Here is a 12,700-nt window from a genome sequence, read left to right as displayed (position 1 = left end):
GCTTGCAGTCATTGGAAGTGTAGTTAGAAGTCAATTTCTTTTATTCTTATCTTTCACCTTCATCTTATACATTCAACCTGTTGCTGAGCCTTGAGATTTCCTCCTTAAAATGTCTCTCTCAGATTTGAGTTTTTGTCTCCACCGTTCGCAGCCCAAGTGCAAGCTCTTAGCACCTCTTAACTAGATTAGAGTCAGAATCTCTTGGCTTATCTCCCTAACAGAAGGTACTTTTCCTATAACGCAGGCTGCAAACCACCTCCAGAATCATCTTCTGAAAATACTAATTTGTTGTCATATGGCACCTTCAGCAACTTATAATAGTTCTGTGATAATAAATGCAGCCCTCACCTCCTCCTACCCCGACCTGGTTTTCAGTTCCTCAAATATCAGACCCAAACCTAAGCCCATGACGTATGAAATATTCCCCTCTATGCAAGCCCCTGCTAGAGCTGTGCATATCCGTTGGCAGGCCCTGGGAAGGCCATGCCTCCCCCCTCCCTGTTATTTTGCTCACTCTCTCCCTTGAACATACCCACTTTAAATTCTAACCACACCTCAAGAACAAAATTAAGTTCCATATCTTCCTTGAAATCTTTGTTGACACTAATATTTCTTTTTTCTGAATACTTTCTCTACTTTTGGTCCATACGAAAAGGAGAGACTGAAGTGCTCTCCAGTGGTGCTTTCAAGTCTACATGCTAACGTTGTCTACATTGATAGACTATAATCTGATCCAGCTCTGGATCCAACATACACATTTTTTTCCTCATCACCCAAAGTTCTTGAGCGAGTGCTGAGTTTAGAGGAGGTCCTCAATAAGTTCCCTTTAATGACTGATACACTATTCTTCTTACTGTTAAATATTGAATTTTAAATGCATGATTTAAATTCTGTTTTAAAAAAAAATCATCCTGTAATATTCAAATCTGCATCAGATATACAGGCAAGTTTAGACAAATACTTAGAGATAAAAACCCATTTTAACACCCGTTGTTTAGTCAATATTGTGGCTTCTTAATATTACACTAGTTTGTCATCTAGTAGGTATAAAGTTAGGATCTTAGAACCGAGCTTTACCTCCTTTTGTAAACTTAATCACTTAAAAAAATAAAAACAGAAAAATTCTAAGTAAGAACAGTGTAAACTATCTTGTAACCTTCAGGCAACCATTTTACAGTGATTTGTAATTCAATCCTTTCAGCCAGGCTCAATATCCTCATTGGTTCTCTGTTCCTTCTCTTGTTTACAGTCTCTGATCCTTAGACCCCGCTGTTTATACCTGTTTATTTCTGCTGTGAGTGTGTTTCCTTGACATTCTATTTAAAACATTGTAATTTGCTCCTGGTTTTGATAAAATGTCCCTCAAGCAGGACGTACTGGGACAGGAGGATGACACATTTCTTTCTTACAAAAGAAAGACTATGTTATAGCCATGAATTACTTACTTTTAGTATCAAGTATGGCTACTATTTTTATTAAAATATTAAGCTCCTAACAGTAGTGTTTAAAGGTTTTCAATGCCTTTAGAACAGAAAGGTTTATCTTTGGTAAATGCCAGCATTAAGGCAGCACCCTGAAATTGCAAAATGTTAGAGACAAAAGGATGTATAAACTGACACATGTTCCTCTAAATCAGGTCGCTTAGTTTTTTTTTTTTTTTTTTTTAAGAAGAATGACTTCTTTCTCTTTGTCTTTTCCTCTAAATTCTCATGAAAATTTATTTTCTATTTTTTCTCCTTTTGGCTTCTTAGATTCCATTGCTTTCTTCTCAGTATAATATCCCCAGTCTTTTCTCAACTCTATCCATAAAGATACACACACGGCACTCATACACTCACGTTTTCTACACATATTTCATACACTCACATGTTTTCTTTTTCTTCCTGACTTGAGATAGCTTTTTCCAATAAACACAGATCTGGCTCTAAATTAGGTGCTATTGGAAATTGCCATAAACTTTGAAATTATTTCCAAGTGTTTAAATTGCTTCCAGGAAAAACTGGTTCATAGTTCATGAATTTCCTAGATATGAGTCTGATTCCCTTAACACAAATGGGAATTCCTCCCATTGGCTCCACTGGCCATTTCATTGAAGAGGCAAGATTTGTCAACACTCCAGTTTATTTCTGTTCTTGATGAGGATCTTTGTATTTATGCCTTCACTAACTTGGGATCTGGGTTGTCTTTAAGAGAATTGTCAGTCTTCAGCATCTTCTTGACACTGAGAAGGACTCAGCTGTGTCTTTTTCTTATATCCTGGTCTGTAAAATGTCAAGTTTCAGCCACTTGTTTTTGTTGCTGATTGTGTTCACTTTTTTTTCCTTTTTAAATTTTTATTGAAAAATAACATACATGCAGAAAAGTATAAGTATCCTAAAGGTAGAGCTCAATGAGTTTGGTCAAAAGAATACACACGTAATCAGCACCTGATCAAGAAACAGAATAATACCAGTAACCTAAGATATTTTTTGGGGGGGTGGAAGGGGCTTTTAAATTCTATTCCATGATTTCTATTTCGTTAATATTGCCTTTTTTTAGTAGACTTTATTTTTTAGAGCAGTTTTAGATTCACAGCAAAAATAATGTTCACTTTCAATCTTGATAAATAGTCCTGGGGACTGTAAGTATTTTCTCACTGGCTTTCACGTTTGTGTTTGGTCTCTGAGCAATATGGTGAATAAACTAGACCTGCTATACAGATTTGGCTCACAGTTTCTAGACTGATCAGTGTTTCCAACATGGCTTCCTCAGCTTTGACACTTCTGGCTATGAACTATGTCATGATGTTGTTGGCCTCCCAAATATATTTAGCAGCTGTCAGACTCCAGTCTTAATAAAAGTATAAAGTATCCTTGCTCCTTATTAGTTAATATAGACTTTTGGGTAGGAGAATTTTCTTACACTGTGTGTCCCTGTTTCACTGAACATGACAAGGTTACCGACCTTCCTATAGGCTCTGCTACATGCATATGTTCCTGCAGGACTCTGCCTTGCTGCTGCCTAGACAAAGCTCAGGGATATGGGCCACATGGCACTCGAACTGGAAAATCCATGCTAGTTTTGTTTAGCTCTGAAGAAATCAGTATTTCATGGGACTAATTGTCAGTACCTATACTCTGAAACCCTCAAACCTCAATATGAAGAGTTACCCTCTACACACAGACTCTGTTCAGCTCATCAACTCTGTGATTCTACCTAGGTCCTTAGTTCTTTCTTTTTGGCTGAGAAACTAGCCTAAATGCCAAAAAGCTGTTATTAAATTCATTTTATATTTGCCATCTCTTTTTACATTTGGTAACCCTCAAATAACTATATAGAGAGATTAGTCATCTCTTACCATATCAGTTGAAAATTGTTAGAAACACATGTAATGGAGATGGAGGAGGCTGGGCCCTCAGACTGCACATCTGTGGTAAGTGCTGGCAAGAGTGTCCTGCCTCTCTGTCCCTCAGAGTCACAAGTGAGGCTTTACAAACTGCAATCAAGAGTAAAAATTCAGTACTTTCTCACTCTGTGCACACGAGGATTTTTATCGTGGCTCTTGTTATTTGTAGAGGCTTCTTAGAGTCTGCATTCTCAGTTTTAGAAAGGTTGTGCAGGATCAATAAGCAAAAGCTTTTTCTCTGTGACACCATGGTACAGAAGAGCTTAAGACACGTAGTCTGTCTTTGGTTTTGGTTCAATTTTCATAGTGATTGGTGTATTGGTTTCCTAGGGCTGTCATAACAAAACACTACAAAATGTGTGGCTTAAAGCAATAGAAATTTACTCTCTCATAGTTCTGGAGGCTAGAAATCCAAAATCAAGATGCTAGCAGATCAATGCTCCCTCTGGAGGCTGTAGGAGAGAATACTTCCTTGCCTCTTCCTAGCTTCTGGTGGTTGCTGGCAATCCTTGGTATTCCTTGGCTTGTAGCTGCACCTCCAAATTTCTGCCTCTGTTGTCACATTGTCTTATTCCCTCCGTGTCTGTCTCTCTACGTCCAGATTTCTCTCTTCTTATAAGGACACCAATCATTGGATTAGGGCCCAACCTAATCCAGTATAACTTTATTTGAACTTGAATGCATCTACAAAGATCTTATTTCCAAATAAGTTCACATTCACAGGTACCAGGAGGTAGGACTTCAACATATCTTTTGGGGAACCCAATCCAACCCGCAACACTTGATAATCCATTATCTCTAAATCCAAAATTCCAGGGACATGATTTATTCTTGGAAAATTGATTATGTCCAATAAATTAATGACATATTTGAACCAGTCACTAATTTTAATTTGAGGAAACTATGCATTTTCGTTTGCCGAATCAGAGCGTCTGTTTATTTAGTTCTATTTTGCATGTGGCTTCAACTGCTTCTTCATCTTCAATACCTCTTGCCTCTTTGCAAAGATCAGCAGTGCCTGATAAGAAGATTAACCACTTTTTTATAAGGAGTTTATATGCCACTGAGAAGCAGAGCTGCTAATTATGGATGAGTGTGTAAAGGTACTTTTGTTTCGTGTAATGTGGCCTAATGTGCGTTAATTACAGTACAAGTAGCGTTAACTCCAAGGTGGGGAGTTAGCATGTCAGATGTTTTAAATTCAAGGACAGCAGAAATACTTCTTCAATAGAGTTCTGTCACCAACAGTAAATCAACACTCCTCAGACTCGTGTGCTTGGTTGCTAATTAACTGTTACAAAGGTAAGTTTGTTGTGGAAGAATGTAACCATGGCTTAAATGGGGTGGCTTTTGGTTCAACACTGAAAAATGATGTAGCCCCTTTTTTGTTTTGAACAAGACATGTTATTTGATTAACATGTATAATTCTTCTAAAGTCTGAATATTTCATATTAAATTGATATGGACTGAGGGAGAGAGAAATCCCTAGATGCCTTTAAACAACTATTACTTGAGCAAATCTGTATGATTTCAATAAAAACTACCACCTCAATTTAAATAATCACTATTTAATGAACTAAGTTATAACACTTTAATGTAAACTTGTGACCAAGGTTGATAAAAATATCGGTTTAGGTTCATACATGTTGAAAAGTAAATAACACATTATATGATTATACACTAACTTAATGTAGAGCTGATAAATATAATATAAAGACAAATTTTTATAATCATAATCATCTTCTTATATTTATATCCTGCTCCTACTGAGATGAGTCTCTAGTTACATTTACATATTGAATTACAAAGTTAAAACTAATGATGGGATCAATTATGCCCCATACTGAGCTGTGCACTTTCGAATGACTTTGAGAAAACAGGAGGGTCAAAAAAAAAAAGCATCCACAGTACACAGTGGTTTCAAGATCATGCTAATAGATAAAGTGAAGGAGGGACTGTAATGGACAATAATGTGTGTTTGTCAAAGAAATCATGCTTTTTTGGTGTAAAATCTAAAGTACATTTTTAATATAAACATTTCTGAGAATTGGAAACTGTGTAGGCTGGGTCACGGAAGTTGCTAAATGCTTTATTTTAGGTAGATATATAAGGGCAAATGTAATATGAATCCCTTTATGATCCTGTTTGTTTGTTCTTGTAATTCTTTTAATGTACTTTTAGTGTATTTGCTGTGTCTCAGTTGAAATATAATCTGCCCCATGTTTGCCGTTGTCATGCAAAATTTGATAGTATCCTCTTTGTCTTTCCTAGCTGCATAATAAATGTGCTTCTCATCTAAAACCCGAATGTGACTGCGGACCTTTGAAGGACCATATTTTACCACCCACAACAATCTGTCCAGTTGTACTGGTGAGTTTTTCCTTCTCCTCATTCTGCTGTAACTTGGGGCTTCTGTGACTAACTAGTACACTATACCACTAAATGCTTCCAGAGGGAATTTTCCATTGATCAAGGCAGAACTCTATAGATCTAAAATACTTCATGACTTCAAAGAAGACACCTTGGCCCACTATATTTCCTTTTTCCTTCATGACACAATAAAAATTTTAGTAAGGTAGCTCTAACTGAAGCTGACTCAGGTTTTATCGCTTAGTCTTGCTTTACTTACCAGAAATTGTATAGGCAGAACACTTCTACATTTTACATGTTTTATAGATCTAGCTTCCCAGAATAATGAAGTTATTCTTACAGGCAGTTTTGCTGGGGATGCACATTATATGTGCCATGTTGGGGTCTCTCATCTAGGTCAGAGGCTACCTAGAATGAGGACACATACCTCGAAGAAAGCTATGCACTGCCATTAGGCATATTTTTTTTTTTATTAATGAAGAATAAATTTACCTGCAAAATGTTACTTAATTCAATAAATATACAGGTGAAAAATGCATACGTATGGTAACCCTGAAAAAAACAAATGTCATTTGAAAGAGCAACAGATATTCAAAGACAATATTCATATTACATTTCAAGATTGAAACTGTTTCTAAAGTGGAACAGTTATTTGATAAAACAAACTATTTTATATCCATAATGCAGTTCTCATTTTTAAAAACAACATGGAAATTAAGTGGCTGGAACTTCAGTTCAATATAATAAAAATACAACAACTAAGAAATGTTAGACAAATACTTTTCTAAAGGTCAACTTAGAAATTAATCAAATTACTCAATTTGCACCCACTTATGATTCATTTTGTAATTATCTGTAAAATACTGGTTGTATTTTAAAAGCCTTTATTTCAAAAATTATTTAAAACCCTTCATTTTCTCAAACTGCAAATATAGAGCAAAAGAAAATGCCTCTACATTGCTGAGTATAGCAATAACTAATTCAAAATTTCCTTTCTTCATGTTAGATTTATTAGACATCCTGTAGTAAATAAGATTAATTAAAAATAATGAGAGCCATATAAAAATACTTTACCTTTTAGACAAATTTTGGTATTATTTTTATTCTTTTACAGTCTTTTCTTAAAGAGAAAGCACTTGTAGAATTTTTACATAATTTCATTCTTTTTAAAAAGTATAGTAATTTCATTGGTTTAGATGCATCCTTGATCTCAGATTTTAATTCTAAGAAGAAATCTATCATGTCATCCTACTGTCCAGCTGTCTGCGTAAACCTGTCTCAATTCAGTGAGCCAGGGGCCTACTTCTTTGGCCCACTTATGTCAACCTCTGGTCACATAAGGTCAAACACGAGATGGATTCTTCTTATTATTCTATCCTTTCTTTCTTTGAGAGAATCACAGATAAAGAACATGTGTTAGATGAACTTTCTTGTCTTCTAACAATCTTGCAAACCCTTTCATTGCTTTTTTAGACACTTTTGATTCTGAAGATTTATTTTCAATCATTAAATCTTCCTTTAGTTTTAATCATGAGTTGTATCTCACCGTTTGCTATTTTATCATTTCCTTGGTTCTATCTTTATGAAGTATTAGGCATTATTGACCACCTCATCCTTCACAAACATCTACCTTTCATTGACTTCCGTTATACCATGTTCTCCTGATCCTCCTTCTGTTTCTCTGGATACTTCCTTTTAGTATCTTTCCTGGCTTTCACAGCTTCAACCTGCCCCGTGTTGGTACGTCCCTGTGCTCTACCCTCACCCCTCACAGCTTTCCACTCTCAGCATTCTTCCCAGTGAGATCTTGTTTATTTAGTTGATTTCATTACCATGTTAATTTACATTAAGTTCATCCTCCTTTTTTGAATCTCAAACCTATAGAGCTTCAACCTGGTCATCTCATGTTGTTTTACTTGCCCAATATGTTATTACTATTTAATGTAATAATGATAACTTTTATTTATTGAGCACATGTACTATACCAGCTACTATGCTAACCATATTAATTGATTTATTCAAAAAGTATTTATTGAGTGTCTAATATGTGCCAAATAGTGTTATAAGCAGGGGAAAAACAGTAAAAAGCTAAATCAAATCTTTACCTTCATAGAGTTTTCATTCCGTTGGGGTGAAATGGGCAATAAGCAATGCAACAAGTAAATTATTTAGTACCTGGTTGCGTTAGAACACTGATTCTATTTTAAATTTAAAGGGCAAAATTAAAGCAGGGAAAGAAGAGAAGTAATGCTCGAGCTACAGTTATAGAAGAGATGGTCAAGCATAGTTCACCAGGGAGGTAGTTGAGTGAAAAGTTGAGGAACGTGAGGGAGTCCTCCCTGTGGCTACCTGGGGACAGAACTTCACAGACAGAGTCGTCAGCAAGGAGGACAAGGAAAGGTAGTGGCTGGGCCTGAGTCAGCAGGGGGAGGAATAGAAGAGAAGGTCAAAGATGTCACAACATTTTCACATTGTGTGGGGCAATTTAGGCCATTGTAAGATCTTTAGCTTTTATTCTGAATGAAGTTGGAAGCCATTAGAGAATTTTGACCAGAAGAGGGAATGATCTGACTTACATTTTTAAAGTAACAATCTAACTTCTGTGTTGAGAGGGCAATAATGGTAAAAAGATATGGCACTTTGATTTTTCTCAGAGAAATAGGAAACGGGGTCATTGCTGGGAGCAGGGATGGTATAAGACATATGAGAAGTTAAAGGATTGGGAAGAGGTTGCACAACAGTCACCTGGGAAAGTGGGAGCTACATGGATCGAGGAAATACCATATGATTGCCGGGGAATAATGAGCAGTCACTTGTTGTTAATGATCATAAATTTAGAACAAGACCAGGAAGCTTGGATGAGTATACTTCTCTGACCACATTTAGTCATTTTTCTCCAATTACGTTCCATCTCTAAGAGTAGAATAGGCATAGCCCAGCCTTAAGGAGGCTGTTTTGCCCAATATGATGAAAGGAGAGAATAGCCAGGGAGTTGAGAGTGTGTGCAAAGGAGTGACTATAAGGATTGACCATGGAATTTAAGCTGAGAAATGAGAGAGGCAAGGACATGAAGAGTGAGGTACAGTAATGGATGTTAGAAACAATACGTTGTGAATTAAATTACACTGCAATCAAAGATTGTTGGAATCAAGGTTATTGGTGTCAGGTTACAGGAGTGAGTGAGGTAACAGTTGAAATTATGAAGGGGTTGCAGCTATTGGTAATAATATGTATGAATTAATTTAATTCCCACAGTGACACCATAAGATTATAACTATTCCTATTTTACATATTTGCAAATTGAGAAATAGTGAGGTTAAGTAAGGTTCCCATGTCACATGGCTATCAAGTGGCAATCCAGGATTGGAACCCAAGAAGTATCATTCCACAGCTTGTGCAGAGTTCAGCATTCTCACCCTTTCTCCAAATCCCAATATGGGCCTTCTCCTGTTTGTCTTATCTCGGTGACTAGAACCTTCACCTTACTTTCCCAAGCCAGAAACCTAAGAATCATTGGTGATGCCTCATCTTGAATATCAAATTAATCATTAGACATTCTAAAGTATTTAATCCTGTATCTTTTCTTCAGCCCAACTGTGAGTCTCATATGTCACCCTCACAAATTGTTCCCCAGAGTTGTCCTAGTAGCATCCTGACTGAATTGCCTCCTTTCTATGCATCCTCTGCACTGCTTCCTGGATCTACTTTCAAAAATGTAATAAAGTATGTTCCTGCTTAAATACTTTAAAATATTTTCAGTGATTCCCTATCTGAATTCCAAACTCTCCAGCATGGTTAACAAGGCTCTTTAATTAGATCAACCCACCCAATCTCTCATATACCACCTTACACACTAGAAATCAAGGGTAGTTTAAACTACTTGTAAATCTCTAAGTACACCTGCTCTCCAAAGCCTTTGGGGTTTTCTATATGTTAATAAATCAGCCTAAATCACTTTGCTTTAAATTTTCCTCTGCCTTCTGAGTAGAAAGTAAAGGTTACCTTCTTAGCATGGAATAAGTGCCTTGACTATTAAACCCATTAACTATTTAAATACGAACACCTTAAACAAATTAATGAAGTTGTTCTGCACACAAAAGTGCTTAATCTGCTCCGAATGATGGGCTCTGAGACTTTTCAATTTGTGAACTCGGTTAACTTCCCACGAATGATTTCACACTGCATCGCCCACTGTAAATTGTTAACCTTTTGTTTAAAGAAAATCGTTAGTCTTTGCAAATAATATAATCTTGTTTTGTTTTTTGTTCTTCAGTAACAATTTCCTTCTTAAAAAATTTTAAGTCTCCGTTTCTTATGATAATGTTTTCTAAGAAAAACAGGTGAGATTCAGACCCAGTTATTGCAAAATGGTCATCAATATCAGTTCTATCTCATTCTAGAAAATATGAAATGAAGAGCATAAGACATCTAGTTTTATTGAGGTTTTTTTTTCCCTTGCCTTTGCCTCTGTGGTCAGGAGTTGGTTATTGAATGAGCAATATAAACTCAATATGGATCCCTAATTCCTGGTTGAAATATCTTAATAATATACTACAAGATCAAGGTCCCTGACAGCAGTCTTCTGATATTTTAGAACATCTTTCCAGCTGTTATTTTTATTTACTTATTTATTTATTTTAAATTTCTTTACCACTCTTTTCAGCCTTCCAATCCCTCCCCAACACTTGTTATTAACTTTAAGTAAATGATTCAATAGATATGTGCTCACCTGTTATGGAGATTAGCAAGGTAAGCATCTTTTTTGCACTGATCACACGCTTTTGTAAGCGTGCACTATAAATGGCTTCCACAGATAATTGGTCTTGATAGTATCTATTGCCATAAAAATGGATTAAAACCAACTACTCTGAAATTAAAATTGAAAGGTAATCAATGATTCCATACCTCAAATATAATCACTATTTTCTGGAGTTGCACTTGGTGTCTGGCATATTTTGAGAATACTGTCAAAAAACTACACAGCTTAAAATTTATCAAAATTTTTCTATGACTGTGTTTGGTACTTATAAGGCTTCCATTGATCATTTTTCCAGCAAAAAAAATGATTACAACCACAGTCCATTTACTACCATGTTGAAGATAATTCAGAACAGTTTGCAAAGGTAGATTTCTTGAGGGTCTTCTCTCATTTCACCTTCAAACAAATGTAAAGTGAATCTGATTTATTCAGTTAGGACTCTTGATCAGCAACTTAATATCTATAAAAGGCCATTAACTCTTACCAATTGATTGTCAAAACAGGTGTTCTGTCTATAATAGCGTCCACTAAATGCATTCTTGTTTCTTGTTTTAGATCATACTCAGAAATCTCTGCTGTCCAATCCCAATCAAAGTTACAATGCAAAAACGGTAATAATTTCATATGGAACATGGCCTGATAAGCATGCAATCCACCCACTCTTTTATGTTTTAATTTTACCCTAACCCAAGACAGATTTGTTCCATATTCTTTTATTCCCTCACAGATATGCTTTAGTTAAATTTGGACTCATTATTATGTCATTAACTTGCATTGAGAAAAATCATATGAAACCCTCTATTATCACAAGAAAGGTATGCTGTTGGAGATGCTTCCATTACCTGACAAAAATCCCTCTCAGGTCTGTTTATCATGGTTTGTTATCTTTTGGACCCTATGAGTCTTATTATTGTCATGTTTTATCTTCTATCCTTAGGAAACTTACAGTTAAATTTATATCCACATTTGACTATGATGCTGGGATATATATTATTTATCTCTATGTACTAATCTATAACTTTATTACTATCCTATCCATGAATTTCCCTTTACTATAATGGCCTCATTTAGTACTTTTTAAATTATTTTTGATAGTACATAAATTTCTTAGGTCATAGAAATCAATATAATAGGCTAGATAGAATTCCTTTGATTCCTCGAGTTATTTCATAGAGGAAGCTATAAATCTGATCAACTTCTCTAGAACTATAGTGTAGTCTTACATTTATTCTAAATTTTATATATTTTTTTAATGATCAGGCAAACTGGGTCTCTGTGATTACACAAGTTTTTATAATGATTCTTCAGTTTGGGTTAGGTTTTTATTCAGTTAATTCTGCCACTATTACAAAAGAAGACTTGAAAATGTCTCATGAGGAAGTAACATTTTAAACTTTATATTTGAACAGCAAAATGAAGCAGATCATCATAAAATCATTTCTATTATATTTAGCTAAATGATTTAATTTAGTTTTGTCTGTTCATAAAATAATGAATTTACATTATTATTTAAAAACAAGGTTCCTATGCTCTAAATAAGGAGTTATTTAGTCATTTTCTGTATCAATATATATTAGTAAAGCTGATAAATTAAGAAATAGGGGTGATATAATGTTGATTACTTTAAACTTGAGTTTATATTACAGATAAGTATCCACTTTTTATATACTGTATGACTATATCTTTAAAATATTTTTGAGATCATTACTGATAATTAATGTACGTTATTTTTATATACAATATCCATAGGGCTAGATTCCTTCTATTTTTTCTTCTTCTCTGTCATTCTTCCTTTCTTTTTTCCTTCCTTTGGCTTTTGTTAGAGTCTATAGCTAAAAATTTAGATAAGATAGTTCTCTTATTTACTGCAATTTACAGTCTCTGGGTCAAGACAGGCAAACAGATTACATATTATGGTGTGATAAATATTAACTTACTGAGGTTTTAGTGGAGAGAATCTTAATCTATCCTGAGGGTAAATCAAAGAGTAAATGAAAACTTTCTTGAAGAAATGACGCCTGAGCTGAATCTTGAAAAATAAATAGAGATTTGGCCAGCAAATGCAAAGAGAGCTCCATATGAATAGTCTCAGCAACAAGAGAGTACAAAGACAGGTCTTGTAATGGCAAAATGTTTATTAAGACTTATGAGTAAAGGTGAGGCTTGGAGAGACAGACAAAGTCTGA

At 35.1% G+C, this 12,700-nt stretch overlaps 1 protein-coding gene across 10 annotated transcripts in view; it reads left to right on the top strand.

Moving 5' to 3' along the window:
- The window catches only part of DGKB (diacylglycerol kinase beta), a 697,510-nt gene that overhangs the window by 209,608 nt on the left and 475,202 nt on the right, over positions 1–12,700 (top strand). For all 10 annotated transcript variants that reach the window (XM_058526516.1, XM_058526562.1, XM_058526536.1 and 7 more), the window contains one exon: positions 5,657–5,755. In XM_058526516.1, the coding sequence (XP_058382499.1) occupies positions 5,657–5,755 (99 nt within the window). The remainder of the gene's footprint in view (positions 1–5,656; positions 5,756–12,700) is intronic.

The sequence above is a fragment of the Diceros bicornis genome, chromosome 3 (assembly GCF_020826845.1).
Source record: "Diceros bicornis minor isolate mBicDic1 chromosome 3, mDicBic1.mat.cur, whole genome shotgun sequence".
Classification (NCBI taxonomy): domain Eukaryota; kingdom Metazoa; phylum Chordata; class Mammalia; order Perissodactyla; family Rhinocerotidae; genus Diceros; species Diceros bicornis.
Note: the sequence above shows the minus strand (reverse complement) of the source record. Positions and strands in the feature narration are given on the sequence as shown.